Source organism: Ailuropoda melanoleuca, chromosome 9, assembly GCF_002007445.2.
Source record: "Ailuropoda melanoleuca isolate Jingjing chromosome 9, ASM200744v2, whole genome shotgun sequence".
Lineage (NCBI taxonomy): Eukaryota > Metazoa > Chordata > Mammalia > Carnivora > Ursidae > Ailuropoda > Ailuropoda melanoleuca.
This window is the reverse complement of record NC_048226.1, coordinates 31,447,403-31,467,223: the sequence shown is the minus strand read 5'-3', so window position 1 is coordinate 31,467,223 and position 19,821 is coordinate 31,447,403. Positions and strand designations below refer to the sequence as shown.

Sequence of the window (19,821 nt, the reverse complement as noted above, 5' to 3'; positions counted from 1 at the left end):
AGACGGTACAACTGTGCACTTTGCACAACTCACCACAGCCTACAGAACACCCATAATACACTGAAAAGACCTTCAAGGCTCTGACCTCCACCCACCTTCCCAGGCTTTTACAAACTACCTGCTCCTTCTCATAGCCAAATAAAGAACAAATGGGCAGTTCCTCACACACCAATTGGCTACCTGCTCTCCTTTGAGCCTTTACCACTTGCATCTGTCTAACACAACCCTGAGTCACTTCCAAACACAGTCTTGTTCTGAGTTCCCAGTTTTCCTTCAACACTACATAATTTATTGATATTCCAGCTTTTTATGCCACCCAACAAACTCCATCCTATATGATAAGCATTTCAGCAGTGATTTATTCTATATTAGAGGATTAGCTAATGTTAACTGAACATTTTTTTTCTTGACAGATATAACATTGCTACATCTTCTAGATCTTTGTACACAGAGGTGTTCAATGAACATTGGTTGGACAAGAGTATATTGTTGACTCTTTCTCAACTTCATCTCCTTAGAACAAACTTCGGCCTCTCCTACTTCTTGGCCTCCTTCCAGTGCTGCACCCACTCCTGCCAAGCACCCCACCCGCCTCCCAAGCGGCTCTCGCACACCCACACTCCTTACAGCCACAGGGCCAGGGAAGCTGTTGACTCTGCCCCCATCTGCAGGAATCTGATTCTGCTGAGGAGCTCCAGCATCTGTGCCCTGCTCTGCAAGCTGCAGAGAACTGACCTGGCTCCCAGCGTGCTCCCCATTCCCCATCCAAGGACTCCAGGGAAGGGAAGGGAAAGGGGAAAAGGGAGAAAGGAAAGGAGAAGGGAGGGGAGGGGAGGGAAGGGAAAAAGAGAGAAAGAGAGAGAGAGAAAGAGAGAAGGAAGGGAGGGAGGGAGAAAGAGAGAGGAAAGAAAGAAAAGAAAAGAAAAGAAAAGAAAAGAAAAGAAAGAAAGAAAGAAAGAAAGAAAGAAGAAAGAAAGAAAGAAAGAAAGAAAGAAAGAAAGAAAGAAAGAAAGAAAGAAAGAAAGAAAGAAAGAAAGAAAGAAAGAAAGAAAGAAAAAGCAAGCAGGCGCAGGCCCAGGCGGGGCCCGAGGCGGCTCCACCCACTGCACAGGCGGAGCCTTCCCACCTTGAACTTGGCCTCGGGAAGGCTCGAAGTTAAACTCCTGAATCTTGCCCAGCCAAGAGTCAGCGACGCGGTGCCCCTTCTCGGTCGACAGCGAGGACTGCGTGTCCCGGGTGAGTTTCCCAGGTCCGGACCCGGGGCCGGGCAAGAGCTCGGCGAGGAGGTGGCACTGGCCCGCTCCGAAGGGCCCCTGGCTCGGCGCCCCGCCAGTCCACCCGCCTGCCGGTAGTAAAGCTGTGGCGGGGTGGCATGGGGGCAGGGTGTCCGAGAGAGGGCGCGGGCCCGGAGCCCTGGTCCGACCGCTGGGGGTGAGCCGGCAAGAGCGCTTCCCGGCGCGTCTCCCTCTCCCTCCCTGCCGCCCCCAATTCGTCAGGCACCTCTTACCAGGGCAACTTGCTGCGTTCTGGCTTGGGAAGCAGAAGACAGCTGTTTACATTGCATCACGTTAGTTAGTTCAGCTTTTTTTTTCCCCCCAAAGTAAGCTCTATGCCCAACGTGGGTCTTGAACTCACGACTCAGATCGAGAGTTGCTGCTCTCCCTACTGAGCCAGCCAGGTGCCCCAAGTTAGTTCAGCTTTTGAACTAAGTAGTCAGGCCGTGGGATTGGAACACCAAGAAAGTGTATAATCCTATTAAATTTAATATGCTCTGTAACTTCCTAAGACAGAGTCTTTACACTAAAACAGAACCTTACCTTTACTTTTGTTTCTAAGTATACTTACTATCACCATCTTTCGTTGCTATGGGCAGAGATCAGAATTCGTATACTAGCAGGAACACCAATCATAACTCTAGCTAATGCAGTCATTTTGCTGTTGTTATGGGCCTGGCATTGTTCTAGGAAGGCCTCCACATTATGGGCATTAGGAGTGGAGGTGGAGATGATGTGAAACCTGGCACGTACTGAAATCCAGCCCAACTCCTTGCCCCACTCCCACCCCCACCCTACGCATTGTGGAGGGAGGAGCTGTGTGCCGGTCAATTCCCCCCCCCCAATTTGCTCAGAAATTTCATAAGGGATCATAGGGATGGTATTACACACGTTAATAATTTACCTGTATTAAGTCTTTTAACTTCCACAGCTCCCCCACTGGTGCATACTGCGGAATCCCCTTATTTAGAAGAAGAAAACTGAGGCACAAAAGATAAAACAATTTTAACCAAGGTTGCAGAAAAGCCAGTGGCAGATCCAGAATTCCAACCCAAACTTTAATCTCTACACCTCACTACCTGTGCCAATACCCAACAGACACCCTAAACCCCAAATGAGGGAAACCTCAGGATGTCAAGCTCTTAAGAACCTAGTAAGCATCCGCCGAGACAGCAATAAGTGTAAGATCTTGTTCTAGGTCTAACATCGTGCCAACACTGAGACAGTGGAGTGCTGAAGTCTGGGCTCTCTGGCATTAAGAACCTTCCTCCAGGTCAGTGGTGAGATTTCTAGCCACCCACATGGTGCTGGAACCCACTAAGGAGAGAAATAGACCTCTGTCCCTCTGGCATGGACTCTCATAGTGATATGTCTGAAAGGGGGCGTGGATGAGCTGGTGTGGGTCTTCTCGTGGAAGGAATGTTGGCAGCGCCCAGGCTGCTGCCTGGGAAGGGTGCCCAGGGTGCCCCATTAATGTAGGAAGTCTGACCCTCATCCTAGCAGGTCTGAAGACACATACCCCAAGACTGAGCTTAAAATGAGAGTCTGAAAATCACCGTTTGCCCTTCAGGACACCTTCCTTCCAAATTCTGCAGAGCCTGAGAAGCCCTTTTATAAAAGGGGGTGGCCTTTTATTTATTCATTACATCGTCCAGATCAATCATCCAAATCTACTATGTGAAAATAAATCCAAGCAAAGATGGCAAAGAGTTTGAGGGCCATTTCATCCAAAGCATGGTGAAACCCAGGGCTCCACCACAAAAACTCCCTTTGACCAAAACATCCATGCCCCCTACCACCAGCTCTAATTCTCTGGACGGACAATGTTAGACACACAACCAAAACAACCTCGAGCCTCGAACTCTTCCATCCCTCTGTTGGTCAAGTTACTCCCAGATCTCTCTACCTCTACCCGTTCATCATTTGGCTACTGGCTCAAGTGTTACCTTCCAGCAAATCTTTCCTGTTGCTTCTTCTCCAGCACCCAATCTAAATCACATCTCCCATATACTGTCTATAACATCCTGTAATTTTCTTTGTAATACAACGGCTTGTCATGATGTATTTATTGGCTCAATGCCTGTTTCTTCAACTAGAGCCTTGGCTCATGAAGGCAGTGATTGCAGAAGGCTGCCTACCACCTCAGCCCCAATGCCCAGCATCAGACCTGCACAACATCAGGGCTCAGTAAATATAATAAATGAACTCAGCCGGCCCTGCACTAACTAGCACCAGGACCTTGGGTAAACTACATGCATACTCTTTCTGATCTTCAGTCCCATCTCTCCAATGAGCCAAGAAACAACAATTTAGGTCACAACAATTTCCCAAGGGTCTGGCCAGGCTCCAAGCCCTTCTGTTGATGAATCTATCCACCCATTGTCATGAATAGTCACTAGTCTGTCCTCAGCCAAACTGCAAAGTAAGTGACACTGCTGATCTTTAATGAGAGACATCTCCTGCCCTCATCTCCTGCCCTCATCTGTGCCTCTCAATTGGACAGCCCATTCAGGGAAGCCTCCCACCCCCCAGCATAGGATGCCCCTGCTAAACTTGTCTTCGCATCCTGTAGGAAATAAGACCTTCCCTTCTTTCTCAGCATCTTAGAAACTCATTCTCACTAAAGTGTGAGTAACCGATAACAGGATGTAAGCTATAGCCCTGTATGAGTTTGTCAAGGGGAGGCCTTTTATTCATTCAGCAAACCTATTGGGTGATTTCTCCATGAGCAGTACTCCAAATCTGAGAAATAACATTCATAAAGCACTTACTGGGAGCTAGCATTGCAGTCCTGCACATAACATTCATTCTCGTTTCATCTGCAAAATCACTCTGTGCCACAGGACCAGTAGATATGTGGAGACAGAGGCCCAGAGTGGCTAAGTAGCCTGCCCCAGATTTCACAGGTAGGCAGGGGCAGGGCAGGACAGCAATCCGGTCTGTCTCTCATCTATATTCTACAATCCCAAGGCTGTAATCTTGCAGTCAGTGACGTGGGATGCAGGTCTCAGAGTCTGGGGAAGGGGTATCCCATGGGCACAGTGAATCTGTTGGAAAAGGGTTAGAACATCAATTACTCCTTTTCAAATATGTTCCACAAATAAGATTTTACATTTTTTTCTTGAACCCCACTTTTTTAAAGCTTTTTACTTGAGTATAGTTGACACACAGTGTCACATTAGTTTTAGGTGTACAGCACAGTGATTTAACAAGTCTATATGTTATGCCATGCACACAAGTGTAGCTACAATCACCACACAACACTATTACAGTATCATTGGCTATATTCCCTGTACTGTGCCTTTTATTCCCATGGCTTACTCATTCTATTGAGTAATTCTCTTACTCTTCACCCATTTCCCCCATCCTCCTACCCCTCTCCCCTCTGGCAACCACTAGTTTGTTCCCCGTATTTATAGGTCTGATTCTACTTTTTGTTTGTTTGTTTATTCTTTTTTTTAGACTCCATGTATGAGTGAAATCATATGGTATTTGTTTTTCTCAGTTTGACTCATTTTAGTTAGCATTATATTCTCTAGGTCCATCCATGTTGTTGCAAATGGCATGATCTCATTTTTTTCAAGGCTGCGTAATATTCTTCTGTGTGTGGGGTGTGTGTGTACGCTACATCTTCCTTATCCATTGAATATCAGATTTTAAATGATGACACAAAATAAAAGCATGACTGTGCAAATTAAAATACACAAATCCAGGGGCACGTGGGTAGCCAGTTGGTTAAGTATCTGACTCTTGGTTTCAGCTCAGGTCATGATCTCAGGGTCATGAGATCGATCCCTGTGTAGGGCTCCGTTCTTAGCAGAGAATCTTCTTCTCTCCCTCTCCCTCCCTATCTGCCCCTGCCCACACTCGTCTGTCTGTCTCTCTCACAAATAAATAAATTTTTTTATAAAACAGCAGCAACAACAACAACCCACAAACCCAAAAGGAGACAAAAGTAAAACCAGAGAGGTAGCAGTTACCACATAAACATTATTATATAATTATGACTTTGAACATAAAAGCAGTCAATGAGACTTGGGATTATTATGAAGAAAGGTTAACTGTGAGAAATAATTAACTTCTCCTTCGGGTTAAATGTTGGTTACAGTTCCTGGTTAGGGAACATTTCTGTCCTGTACAACACTCAGATGTGGGCCCAGCTTGGTTCTGTGAATGAAAGCTGGCCAAGACACAGTCTCTGGGTCTAAGTTCAGAATCTGCTACCAGGAGAGAAGCTCAAATAACACATCCCAGTTTCTGCTACCATCTCAGAAAACATGAGCTCCACGTAGTCCACAGATGCAGAGAGAATGGATCATGGAGTCTTTATGTGGGTCTCCTTCCTTTATAGGTCTCAGCCACAACATGGCTTCCAAACTGAAGTCAGCCAAGGAATTGATTGTTTTCTTAGGAAAATCAGGGATTGCTTTTCTGGAGGCTACAATGTTCACCATCATCCCCAAACCACGGAAAAATGTCGCTGGTGAAATCGTGCTCATCACTGGCGCCGGGAGTGGACTGGGAAGGCTCTTGGCCATCAGATTTGCCCGCCTTGGCTCTGTGCTGGTTCTCTGGGATATCAACAAGGAGGGGAATGAGGACACGTACAGGATGGCGCGGGAAGCTGGAGCCACAAGGGTCTATGCCTACACTTGCGACTGCAGCCAAAGGGAAGACATATACAGAGTGGCCAAACAGGTAGATCTTGCGTCCACCTGTTCCCTGCGGGTAGTAAACACTGTATGCGGATACACTCTTGGGCATCCGTTTCTCGGTCTCTTTGCTTTGCTCAGTGCAGATTTGCCTACTCCCATATTCCTTTAATTTAGAAAGAATTGGGGACTGGGAATTAGGATTTTTGAGTTGTCACTGTATACTATACACCTCACAAAGCACCCCATCTCTATTATATCCTAATCCTATAAAGTGAGGTCCATGACTATCTCCATTTCACAAATAAGGAAACCAAGGCTTAAGGAGGTAAGTAGCTCCCCTAAGAAACAGCTCCTAGGTAGGAAAGATCCAGCTCAGCCTTGAGTCTGTAGACTCCATCGTACACACTCAGCCCCCCGACCAGGCAGTATCGACAGTGCCGGCCCCCGTTAAGGTATAGGAGGTAGAGGGTGGCCCCCTTCTTGGAGGGGAAAGAAGACATAGAGATATTGAATAATCTGCTCAGGAGTCCCAGAGCTAACACACGACTAAGCCTGGGCTTGAACCTGTATCCGGTCTGAACTGAAATCCAGCTATTTCTACCATTCCACAGTGCCTTTCATTTGAATGTGTATTTCTCTTAATCATAAGAAAATCAGAATATTTCATTAATCCTAAAGATGCTTAATCACAGTTGCTCCTTTGGTGATGATACAGTTGCACGTTTAAAAAGGCTTTCAGGAAATCAAAACCCCAGTATGCGGGGTAAGAGTTTTTTTGGTTCATCGAGGCATATACTTGTTTGCTGCCTCTTTTTCCCTCATAAAGCTTTTCTCTATCCCCCCATCGCCATGAGTACTCTGTACATCACTCCTGGGCCACTTTTTTGGCGGCCCCCAGAATTCCCCAATTTACTGAGAAGGAAGGAAACAGACAGACCTGCAAAGAGCAGCCCAACCCCATTGGAAAGTTCTCGCACAGCTTCTAGGCCCCACCTCGAATCCCTTTGCTGCTTCCCACCTCACTTCCTAGTGGTAAGGTTGGCAGGTCATTGGCAGGTGAGTGTGTAGCTTCTGTTGAAATTTCTCTTTAAATTCTATACATCTGTGACTACCATCTCCAGTCACAGGCAGCCTGGTACAATCTGGAGACCCCAACCTGACAACCTAGCGCCTTCCTCAATGTGTAAGTGTGTCTCTGCTACGGCCATCCTCACAGATGAATCTCTGGGCACTTAAAGTGCTGATCACCTGGCATGTTCTGACTTGCTGACTGCAAACAACTTCTCTAGCCACTGTTAGGCAATAATTGGTTCGTATTCAAATGCTGAACCATCCAACATCAAGCAAGCTAAAATGAGGCACTTTATAAATAATAACCTCTTCTCCATATCTGCGGCTTAGTTCTGACCAACGTGTTTAGCTCAGAAATGGTCAAACAGTACATATTACCAGTTTATTATTTAGCTTTTCTTACTTATGGGTCTTGAAAAGAATTGATTATTTGCTCTTTGGAATTCAGGGGAAGCAAACTACTCTCCACTCATAAACTTCTTCTGGAGAGAGGGAAGGTACCAGAGGGTTTTTTCAAAGTATTCCAGAAAACAGTGATCAAGGCGAAAGTTTTCAGAGTGGTATGACGGTGTGTCATCTCCATAGACCCCAAGAACTTGGAAAGCTCGTGTCCCCAGATCATAGTTTGGCACTAAGTTCAGAAAGTCTAGTCTTGCTACTTGGCATCCGAGATAAGTGATTATTTTAAGCAATAAACACATGACCACAGTAGGGCTATGCCATGGCATGTAGAAGTGTCCTGACTACATTTAATGACTGATCCCTTAGGCCAAATCAGAATCAATTTTACTTGGCATCCCTCCAATTGACTGTGTTGGTTCAACAGTGGGGGGGAAATGCCTAGTTGTGACATCTAGGAGAATTCCTTGAGGTTTATTATTTCTGTTTCCTGATGTTCAAGATCAAATTTCAGGATCGTTTTGTCTTTTAAACCAGTGGTCATTATTAGAAGCAGACCTTTCTTTGTTGCCCACCACCACCACTGAGTAGTCATTGGGGACTTCAAGTCAGGCATCTTGGACAGTTTAAAGTTTGACACTGACTTGCATGGTCTTCTGGCTTTTCTTATAGGTTGGATGTTTGTAGAGAAATCCCCCCTGAGCAGGTAGTCCCAGCTTGTGTGGGTGTCTCTCTGGACCTGTCATCCAGCGTTGAGCACACTACTGACACATTCTTATAAGGAGGAGAATAATGAATGCAAAAAAAGAAAACTAGTTAAAAACTAGTCTGTTGAATTTTCCCATAGATGCTACCCTGTGTCTCTTATAAAACAACACAATGCAAAAAAGCTCATTCCCATCTCATAAACATTTTACTGTGTTATCATTGGTCAGTAATAGTTAAATATATAAGTCATGTACAGTTAAACCTGATCCCTTTTTTCCCTATTGTGTCAGAGCCTGAATACTCATAATGTCTTTCAAGCTTAATTTAAATGGCAAAAGCAGACTTTGGAGCAAGATAATCCTTTAAAGAAAAAAAAAAAGGAAAAGATAAGCCTTTATACAAAACAGATAAAGCAATAGGAGGGAAGATTATTCACATGAAAAATCTTATCAAAAATGCTTAGCCCAGTACATTTAAGGTATGATATATAAAGATACAATATCGATATACGGCAAAGAAAGAAGCCACAAATAATGAAACCAGGGGCCATTTTGAAATTAAAGTCTGATGTTTATTTTGTCAAGTATATGATAACATGCTTTATTAAGGTGAGAGGCAGCAGTGGATACATACACCTGTTTATGTCTCTGAGGTATAACTTCTGGCTTTGCCATCCCTGACTCTGAGCAAGGACATTAGCCTCTGATGCTACTGTCCTACTGTCTTCCAGTCCACAGCCCTGTCCAGCTTTTCTTTTCTTTTTTTTTTTTGAGTATAGTTGACACACAATGTTCTATTAGCTTCAGGTGTACATCGTGGTGATTCAACAGCTCTGTGTGCCAGGCTACGCTCATCACAGGTGTAGCTCCCCTCTGTCACCATGCAACACAATTACAGTACTACCCCTGACTATGTTCCTCATGTTGTGCCCTTTATTCCCGTGATTTCTTCATCCCGTAACTGGAAGCCTGTACCTGGTTTTGCCTCAGGTAGGGCTAGTTGTTTCTAGCCTTGACTGCTGTTCAGCTTGAATTTGACTAAATATTTTAGTCATTCTCCAAATAAAACTTTAAGTCAGATTTGTTTCCAGTGCTTTTATCCGAAAATGCTACCACAAAATGTGAGGTTTCCTTGGTCTCTATTTCATCCTAAATTTTCCCTAGACTACTGCTCTAGTTGGCTTATAAATCCCTAACACGTCAGCCCCATTGCTTCCACAGCAGTGGATGAGGTGGTAGCTCCCACCTGGCTTCAGTAAGACATCCTGCTCTGTACCAGAATGTGCCATCCATGTAGGGGGGTACACACACAGTGAGAGATGTAACTGCCGTGAGCTCCTTGTTCAGCACAGGGCAGCTGCAACCAGAGGTTCTCTCTGATCTGGGGACAGAGCCCCTGCTGTAAGATACAAATTACAGTAAAGAAATTCAAACACAGGAAGGAGCAAAGGGACCCCACCGTCTCCTTTCGCCAATCCTGCAAAATCCTGCACTCATTTCTGCCATAAGAGCCAAGATTACAAAGCTGAAGATTTACTATAAGTAAAAGGCTCCAAGGTCCCACCCAGGTTTTATTTCTTTTCTTTTTTTTTCTTTTTTTTTTAAAGATTTTATTTATTTATTCAACAGAGATAGAGACAGCCAGCGAGAGAGGGAACACAAGCAGGGGGAGTGGGAGAGGAAGAAGCAGGCTCATAGCGGAGGAGCGATGTGGGGCTCGATCCCATAATGCCGGGATCACGCCCTGAGCCGAAGGCAGACGCTTAACCGCCGTGCCACCCAGGCGCCCCCCACCCAGGTTTTATTTCTTAAATACAACTTATGGAGGACTCTCTGGCCAGTGTTTCAGCAGCGAATGGGGCTTTACTCTGATCCTCCCTTCACATATCTTAATACCTAAAAGCCTGTGGTAGGGAGAAGAAAACCAGCTAGTTGGTACAAGCAGGACAGACAGGTTCTGAGTTGTGCCATGTGCATAAAACCTGTTTAGGAATCTCGTGCTTCCTCCGTGTCTTCCTACTCCACCCCATCTCAGTGTGTGCTGGGTCTTGATTTATATGACACGGCTATAATGCCTTATGTCCTATTGCAATGATTGAAATAAATTACTACTTACACAGAGCCTGAAACAAAGTGACTAGCCACGGAGTATAAGAATAGTTCCAACTGCTCTAACTGTTAAGGAAAGTAGCCCTGCAATGTTGGAACCATCCTAAGATGGGGGGACGAAATCAGAAGAAAAGCATCAGATGTGGATCTCTGACGCACTGTAAACTCAGCAAAGGAAATAAAGCATACTTTGTTCGCAGAGCGCGTAAGCTCTGTCTGAGTTAACTAGGATAAGCAGCATTTAAACTATGAGGAATTTAAACTTAGATTATGTAAAGAATCGCTCCATTGGCAGTGTTGCTCTTGTTATTCAATTCAGGTTAAAAAAGAAGTTGGCGATGTCTCCATCCTAATCAACAATGCCGGAATCGTGACAGGCAAAAGTTTCCTCGATTGCCCAGATGACCTGATGGAAAAGGCTTTAGATGTGAATTTCAAAGCACATTTGTGGGTAATTATTTTTTCTTCTCATAATAAACCTAAAGTTGCTCTGAATTTAGAAGTACCTTCCTCTTGTTCTCCTACAATTTTATTCACCTCTAAGTAAAGCAGGGACTTCTCAATTTTAGATTTGTCCAGGGCTATCCAGATGTCCTCCCGATCCAACTTATGTACCTGCCTGAGCCTCTGCTCAGGAATCCTGCAAAGACACAGCTGTCCCATGGTTTTACTGTCATTTATTGATTGCCGACCTATGTTGGGTGCTATTCTGGGCACCTCCTGTATAATCCTTGAAACACCTCAATGAAATAAGGGATCAGAGGAGTTAAAAGATTTGCTCAAGGCTACACAGAAATGACAGCACGTAGGCCTGACCAGGGTGACCTTACAATTTGCCTAAGCTGGAACTCTTTTGAAAGTGGATAAGGGTAAATAAATAAATACATACATACATAAATAAAATAATAAAGAAAGTGAGGAGGGCATTATTCATAAACAAGCATTAATCAGGTCTATTCTGGGCAAATGAAGATGTACAGTCATCTCACTCAGTATCTAACCAGGGAAAAGAGAGTCTCTGCCAGTAGCCTGGGTGACATTAAAGGGCACAGGACAGGTGCCATGGACATTAAGGGGCACAGCCCCAACCTCCAACGTGATGCACCCCTTGCAGAAGTTGGGTTTTCCTAGCTTTTGCCGAAACCAGTCTTGCCTCACCTCCCCACCCACGCACTTGCCCTCCCTTGCCTCTCTCTGCTTCTGCTGCCCTGGGCGGCTCTCTGCTGGGAGGGAGTATTTGCTGGAGACTTCTGAGCTCCCCTCCATCCTCTTTACACCTCCCCACCCAGACTCCCCACCCAACTCTCATATGGGAGCCTTCAAATGCTATTTGGACTTTGTTGGTTTCTGTCCCCTAGTTTCACCGAAGTGTCCTGGCACTGGTGGTTTTGTTGGTGTTCTGTATTGTTTCCAGGAGTAAGATGGGAAGATTCGGAACTAAGTGACCACCAGTTCCCTTCAGGAGCTACTGCAAGTGATTTATGTTGTCTTGTCCCAAATATCGCTCCCCTTCATTAGAATGAAGTTAGATTCTTCAGCCAGAATGAAGATAAAACCATCATCTCATTAATAATCTCCCCTTCTGCTGTATTCTTTTTTCTCCTGGGTCTCCTCTTTCTCTCTCTCTTCCTCTAGTTGTCCCCAGAATGCTGGTGTGTCCCTGGCCCCCATCATTCTCACTCTGGACACTCTTTCTGGGCAAGTCCGCATACGTTCTTTGAGGCCCTGCATGGAATAGGCACTTAACTGCTAATGGGTCAGAGGACTCCTGGTGACCGTGCTCCCAAGGGATGTGTCCCCAGGGAGAAGTAAAGAGACTCACCTTAGACCATCAGAACTCAGGGAGCTTTTTATTATGTTGTGCTGTTGGCTCAGTTTGATTTTCCACCTTTCTCTGACTGTTAGTTTCTCTCGGAAATTCATTGTGATGCACCAACGGCCTTGTTTGACTTTGATAAGAGATCCCTTTTCTCATATTTATTCATATGATTCAAATTTGAAAATAAGCATGAAATGTGAATTCATATAAATTTACAAGTATTCCTGTTTAATGAATTATTCCTGTGTTGTAGAACATATCGTCTATCGAAGCTCATTTCTCTCTCCTTTCCCTCCTTTTTCCAGGTCCCACATCAAAGGTGAAGGTGCTCAACACTACTGAGACACAGCACACAGCCTTTCTTTCTAACATATACTCTCTACTCACATGGCTTGAAATTAAAAACCATTATTCAAAGAAGTAGAGATGAATTTCAAAGCAAAGTGATATTTTTAAACTGAAGCCAATAGTGGCATGTCCTGTGAATAATGTTCAGAAATATTTGAAATCAAATTTGATCCAAGGGGGGAATAAAGGCAATATAAATCTAAATAATCGTATCTCCACGAGTACTCTTCCTGGTTTGTGGATTTTGCCTACCACAGTTAAGATTCTCTGATACCACTTAAATTATTGTCTGAATATTGTTTTTCAAAGTCACATATGAGCAAAATATAAGTCTAAATAAATTATTTTTAATAATATTGGAACTGCTAGTGGGAAAATACTGATTTACCAGGTTGAACAAAGAGGCTTACTTGCCAGATGTTTACATTTTTATACCCCAGTGCCTTCAGGTATTTTCATGAACTTAAAAGACACTTTTCATCATAATGATCACATAAACATCTGAGAAAAGTGTAAAATGTTAACAGCTCTTCCTTGCTCTTCTTAGACTTATAAATCCTTTCTACCTGCTATGATCGCTAACAAGCGTGGACATTTGGTTTGCATTTCAAGTTCAGCTGGATTAGTTGGAGTAAATAAACTGGCAGGTAAGAGAAGTGTAATATTAAACAGTTGCAAAAAGTGTTATAACTTTATCTTACTTAGCTCTGAACAATCACCATTGATTTGATGTGCCAATGATAAAGGGTTATAAATTAAGAGACATATTCAGGGGCGCCTGGGTGGCGCGGCGGTTAAGCGTCTGCCTTCGGCTCAGGGCGTGATCCCGGCGTTATGGGATCGAGCCCCATATCAGGCTCCTCCGCTATGAGGCCTGCTTCTTCCTCTCCCACTCCCCCTGCTTGTGTTCCCTCTCTCGCTGGCTGTCTCTATCTCTGTTGAATAAATAAATAAAATCTTTAAAAAAAAAAGACATATTCAATACGGTAAGTGGTTGAGAACATGGTTCAGCAAAACTGCCTATCAGATTTGCTTACATGCAGCTGAACTATGCACTTTGGAATCATTAGGTTAGTGCAATCTCCTGGGCTTAAAAAAAAGAGAAAGAGAGAGACCTTACTGATAAATTCTTCTTATCCAAGTGATTAGCATAGTCACCGCCTGGGAGATCCCTGGCACTGTTATCAGGATGGTAAGGAGGAACACTCTGTCTTCTGAAATTTCCATTAAGTGGTCTCCTTCTGCTAGAGGTTTAGAGAAAGTTTCTCCAGCCCAAGAAATCTAAAATTAACCTCTCTGCTTTTCCACTGGTTGAAGACTTGCAGCTCAAGATGCCCAGCAGTGATCTTAGCACGGTTGATCTCACTTACGGGAATAGGGTTTGCATAACCACCAGTCACCCCAAACGTTACCCATCTATACACATCTCCCCATAAGTGGGACTCTCCTTTCTCCATCCTTAGAATTCGCCGGGTTTTATTGTGACTTCACGGGTCTCTGAACTACAGGTCTATTTGCAGTTCCTATGCTTCCTTAGGATACAAGATTCTCCCATACCCTGTTCACCTTAGCAACATGTCTCAGACTTTTGTAATTCCTATGGTGTGGATCTTGGCTCCCCTGCATCAGAATCAGTGGGCGTGCTATATAGAATGCAGATTGCCTGAGTCCTGAGCTGTATCTACTCATCTGAATTTCAGAGATGTGGGGCTCAGTGAGCTGCATTCATACCCCATGACTCAGAGGATCCTAGAAGCTGCTCAGGACTCCCCTCTCCCTTTCCCTTCCTTTACTCATCCACCACAATCTAGGGACCTGACTCTTGCCAGTGGTTGTGGCTGCTTCTCCCCAGAGCAAGGATGGCCATTTGCCTCTTTCATGAGGAAAAGGAGAGTCAGAGTTTACCTAAATGCCATTTCTTCTCCAAATGTTTCCATTCTTCGAATTCAAGATTCAAGTGTTCACTTGGAGTGAGTGTGATTGTAGACAGAGAGCTTAAAACTGACATGGATGCCACTTCCTTTTAGTTTCTTAAAAACTCTAGAATATATATTAGCATTGTTTGCCTTTTTCAGATTACTGTGCAAGTAAATTTGCGGCCTTTGGATTTGCTGAATCTGTGTTTGTAGAAACACTAGTCCAGAAACTAGAGGGGATCAAAACCACTATTGTGTGCCCATTTTTTATCAAAACTGGAATGTTTGAAGGTTGTTCTACTGCGTAAGTATGTCTTTTGATTTCAAAGAAACTACATTTTTTAAAATGACCACCTGTTTCATTTTGTTCTATTCGTTAACGTTGTTTAAAAAGGTATTTCTTAGGATTCAGCCTGATTTATAAGTGATTTCAGAATTGTTTCTTTCTTCAAAAGTGTTTGTGTTTAAGATATTGAGTTTAACAGGCATGGCTTATCAAGGCTGGAAACAACTCATACAACAGCGTAGCCAGATCTGCTAGCCATCTCCCCAGTACTCCTGGCCACAGTCTCTCTCTGCCACCAAACTCCATTCTTCCCCCTCCCTGACTGACTCCAGGGCAGGACTGAAAATCACTTGGGGGGTGGGAATGGGCACAAATGCCCAATTCTGCTTCTTGCAGAGATGACAGGAAGTTGTTTAATATGGTTTCACATAGATGCATATAATGTAACATCGGTGTATTAATTAGAATCATCATTTGCCATTTCAAATTAAAGTTGTTACTAGCATGTTGATAATAAAGGAGTAAATATAGAAATAGATCAAATCTGGAAGGGAAAGAAGCAAATAAATGATAATGTCTCACAGCCTTTTTTATCCCTAATTAGTAAGATTTTTTTTTAGTTATTTATTAACTTGGGGGTTTTTTTGNAGCCTTTTTTATCCCTAATTAGTAAGATTTTTTTTTAGTTATTTATTAACTTGGGGTTTTTTTTGTTTTTTTTTGTTTTTACTCCTTAGCCGTCCTTTTCTGTTACCGATTCTGGAACCAGAATATGTAGCTGACAAGANGTTTTTTTGCTTTTTTTGTTTTTACTCCTTAGCCGTCCTTTTCTGTTACCGATTCTGGAACCAGAATATGTAGCTGACAAGATAGTAGATGCCATCCTGCAAGAGAAAGTATACCTAAATGTGCCAAGGTTTATATCCTTTGTGATGTTATTGAAAAGGTAACAATATCAGCTTCCTGTTACTTCTCTAATGAGCCAGTCCACAACTTATTCTCCTACCAGGAGGAGTCACTTTAAAAATACCTGTTAAGTGAATGCACTTTGATCCCTTCCTTGTGCCTGTTTGCTGACATGATCTCAAATTCTCATAGTTGCAGGGCTTCCTATGACTCTGGAAGATGGAATTGGATCCCTCCAGCCACCTTAGTATTGCATTATTGTCAGAGAGAAGTGGATTTACTGAATGATCTGTGGACAGATTGAAGTGATTTTTGTTTTAGGACAGATGGTCTTTCTTGTGGGCATCCTAGAATAATTACATTGGAACAGATATTGTGTCCACGCTTGCTCGAGTACAGATCCCCAGAGTCAAGGGCAGAGAGTAAGCGAGACATTTCAGAAAGTTGTGGTATGGGTAAAACTGGCAATAGGGGATGAATTTGAAGTATAAGAGGGTTAAAAAAGTTGGGGGCGCAGGACTGAAAAGATAACCAACCACCTCTTGAAAGCACCCTAGAGCACTTTTGCTTACCCTCTCTGCTCCCCATTGGATTTTAGTGCTGAGACCATCAGCTGCAGTCTGTGAACATGGGACCCAGTTCTAGGAATGGTGATGCCAAATCACTGAGCAGCTGCAGATTCCCACTATCTCCATTCGTTTTCTGGGCTGTAACAGGTCATCTAATTATACCACATCCCCCTCCCCAAGGTTTCTGCTTTGCAAGGAAGTACATTCCATTATTGAACCACTTCCCTCAGTGGCGTTGAAATCTGTCTCGTTTTGACTTTCGCTGGCTCTAACTTTGCCCTCTAGCACTATGACTAATTCTATTCTTCTTGACAACAGTTCTTCACTTATTTGAACATAGAAAGTACAGCTGGCAGCCACTGTCCTTCTTGTGTAAGGAAATGCCCTTTTCAGTTAATTGTATCTACTTTGTGCAACACACTGAAATCATTCTTATGTCCTTTCACTGACCAGGCTTCACCTAGCACGGGAGTGATATGGCCGACAGGCTGTGTGAGGCAGGGCAAAGGATTTCTGACAAGCACTTTGAAATCTGGGGTTATGATCCTGCTGTTTACTAAGTCTGTGACTCTGAGAATGCCCTTTATTCTCCCAGCCAGTTTTCTAGTTTACAACTTAGAAGTCAATGCTCATTAGAGCTTATAGATTAGTGAGCAGCATGAAATTTATAGGACAGCGTGGGTGTTCACAGGACAGTGGCTATCTGTTGACTAATCGATGGAAGTATGTGGTATAGTAATGCCAACTGTAAAGAACATAGGGCTTAATATTTCTAATGTTTTTGAATGATCATAGAGGTTATATTTACTTTTATAAGATATTAGTTCTGGACCCCGACAGATCTACGTAGTTCCTGAGAAGCATTTGGAAACATGAAGAAGTTCAGTAAAGGGAATGATGTCACACATTCCCTCAAATATTCATTAGTAAGCATCAGAGAGTGCCTAAAGTGCGCCACGAATTGCTGATCGTCCTGGGATCTGGGGCTATAGCAAAGAAGGAGAGAGACAAGAGTCCCTGCCCTCATGGAAATTTTTTTTCTTATGGGGTGGGTGGTAGGGAACAAACAGACAAAAAAATTAAGTAAAAGAAAAGGCATCCTGGGTAGTCATAAGAGCTAGGAAGAAGCATAAAGCAAGAAAGAGAAATCCCAGAATGGGAGGCAAATTGAGCTCCAATGTTCAGTGTGTTGTTCAGGGGAGGGGTCATGGCAAAAGGTAACATATGACATCCTGGGGTGCCCACAGCTGGACAGTGAGCTCAGTGTCCTTTCCTTTACCCAACCCTGAGGACAAATCTTAGGTTTACTGTGCCTCCCCTTCCTCTGCAATGTCAATGACAGGATTGACACAGTCTGTGCTCTGTTGGGAAGCGTGAGCAGGGATAGAGAAGATGAGCAGTCCCAATTGGGTCTTGCCAAAGGTCTGGGGTACTATCTAATCCCCACAGGAGTCCCAGAAAGAGGGATTGATGACTTCATTTGATACCGGAAGAAACAGGCTCAAGGGCTAAGTAATGGACCTGGGATGGCACTGTGAGCAACAAAGCTAGGATTCAAGCCATTCTCATCGAACTCCACAAGACTTCACTGCTTCCTACCAATCATTACATAGTGCAGTGAACCTTTGGAAACTGAGGTGATAAGTGAGTAGAGTAAAGGTAAATAAAGCAAGAAGAGAGTCCAGGCCAGTGTCCTCCCACATAGCAGACAAGCCCCAAGTGACCCTGAAGCATGCACACTAATGTGTGTGTATGCCAATGACTTCCATCTGCAACGAGGCAGTGACGCTGCATTTCGGCTGAGTTGGTAAATGTGCTTTCATGATACTAACCAAGAAAACCCCTCCTGTGTTCTCTTTAGTATCTTGCCTGTCAAGGTGTCAATGCTTCTGGCTGACTATATGGGCGTCTTTAATGTAATGGATGGCTTTGTTGGCAAGAACAAGAAAAACTAAAGACCAACTCAATGGCTGAGAGCATCTGATACCCAACATTCCATAATCCTGATTTCAATGAAGAAAAACATTTTTGTCCAACATGTATCTGGAAACTACACGTATCATTCTTTTTCTGCTCTCTGGACTAGTATTTTCAAACACTGCCTTTGAAAATAATGTTCCTATCTGCTTTTTGGTTGGTTTTTTTTTTAATTAAAAAAAAATAGCCCGTTTTTGTCATCTCTGTGTGCAGCCATGTGTAAGAAAAAGAATCCTGTCTCTCATGAACTGACGTTCACTTTGGTCATTGGGGACATGGCTCAAATGGAACACGGGGCTTTGCCTGAACCTGCATCAGGGCACAGTGAGAGGTGAAGAGGATGGATGCGTATTTTGCTTGAATGCCTTCTATACAGATGACACAGAGGTCAGGGTTCCCTATCACCTTGCTCTCAGCCTTGGCCTTTTTGAAACTGGGCCACCTGATGTAAGACACACCAGCATCCCATGTCCTTCTTTCAAAAGCCAGCCATACAAATGCTCCATTCTACATGCCATGGGCACTCACAGACTAAATACCAGTCCTGCTCAGGGTACATCGGGGGCCACTGTGTCCTGCACATTCCCTGAATGAATTTAGTAGGCAGTGATTTTAGACCAAATTCTGTATAGGAGGATATTTTTTTTTTCCTAGAAGAGATCAAAGAATTGTTGCTTCTTACTTGGAAAATGACATTCTACTGAGTTAGATGAACTGCTGCTTATTGGGCCAGAAAACATATTCATGCGGTTAATTTCAGATGTTTAATTTAATATTTCAGGTTGGGATTCGTGTTGTATTTTTCCACGGAATTTCTATGCATTGGCATTCATCTGTGCTGCCTTCATTTCAGATCTATTGTATTCTTACAGTTTAATGAACTGGCCAACTGCTTTCATGATTTGGAGATTAACTATAAAAGGAAGATTAAGAAAAATATGTTAATTACCATATCCCTGGAACTCCTTCCCAGGATGGGAGGGGCATCTGCCTTGTGAGAAAAACAGCAGCCTTTGTCTCTTACCTTCTTTTGTGTGGGAAGCAGGAAAGGATGAGAAGTACCTCAGAAGACTCTGTGAGAGTCAAAAAAAACAAGTCGTGAATATCTTGGGGGTAAGATGCTCTTAGAAAGGCAATGGTCTCAGGGAATGTGGAATCTGGAATCCACTGTGGACTGATTTATCTTGAGCTACCTGAATGATTCTGACAACTCTGTCCCTGTATTTCCTTTCCATGCAGAAAGCCTCCAAAAAAGAGGGAGAAAAAAAAAACGAACAACTTGTTTTACAATAATAAAAGCAATAGCTGATGCATGAAACATGAGAGACATGGACTCTGAGAAACAAACTGAGGGCTTCAGAGGGGAGGGGGTGGGGGAATGGGATAGGCTGGTGATGGGTGGTAAGGAGGGCACGTATTGCATGGTGCACTGGGTGTTATATGCAAGTAATGAATCATGGAACTTTACATCAAAAACCAGGGATGTACTGTATGGTGACTAACATAATATAATAAAAAAATATTATTATAAAAAAAAAAGCAATAGCTGAGGTTTTATTGTGCCTGACACGAAGCTATGCCCTTTACACACCTTATTTCACTAAACAAGAATATCACACCATTACTCAAAGAATAATAAAGGTATTTGGTGTATGAGGAAGAATAAAAGGCATTTTACTTCATAAGAGTGACATCCTACTCAACTGCAGACGTGTACCGAGCAGCTCAAAAGGCCCTCTTAGCCTAACCAGCTAATGTTCCAAATCCTTGGTTAACAAGGTTAAT

The 19,821-nt window shown here is 43.4% G+C and overlaps 1 protein-coding gene across 2 annotated transcripts; it reads left to right on the top strand.

The window, feature by feature from the left end:
- Positions 1 to 1,030: 1,030 nt before the first annotated feature.
- SDR16C5 (short chain dehydrogenase/reductase family 16C member 5) lies at positions 1,031 to 19,370 on the top strand. 2 transcript variants are annotated; one of them, XM_019798678.2, is made up of 8 exons: positions 1,031 to 1,236; positions 2,473 to 2,547; positions 5,626 to 5,972; positions 10,535 to 10,666; positions 12,930 to 13,029; positions 14,458 to 14,602; positions 15,405 to 15,530; positions 17,921 to 19,370. In XM_019798678.2, exons 3-8 carry the CDS (start codon positions 5,640 to 5,642, stop codon positions 18,012 to 18,014), a joined length of 930 nt encoding a protein of 309 aa, XP_019654237.1. In that variant the 5' UTR covers positions 1,031 to 1,236; positions 2,473 to 2,547; positions 5,626 to 5,639; the 3' UTR covers positions 18,015 to 19,370. The 2 variants fall into 2 exon arrangements, with proteins under 2 accessions (XP_019654237.1, XP_002918385.1); XM_002918339.4 differs by lacking the exon at positions 2,473 to 2,547.
- The last annotated feature ends 451 nt before the right edge of the window (positions 19,371 to 19,821 follow it).

Coding starts and splice junctions, on each gene's coding strand:
- SDR16C5 (XM_002918339.4), top strand. CDS start 5,640: ATGGCTTCCAAACTGAAGTCAGCCAAGGAATTGATTGTTTTCTTAGGA. Junction 10,667..12,929: donor ATTTCAAAGCACATTTGTGG/GTAATTATTTTT, acceptor TGCTCTTCTTAG/ACTTATAAATCCTTTCTACC. Junction 14,603..15,404: donor TTTGAAGGTTGTTCTACTGC/GTAAGTATGTCT, acceptor TTTACTCCTTAG/CCGTCCTTTTCTGTTACCGA.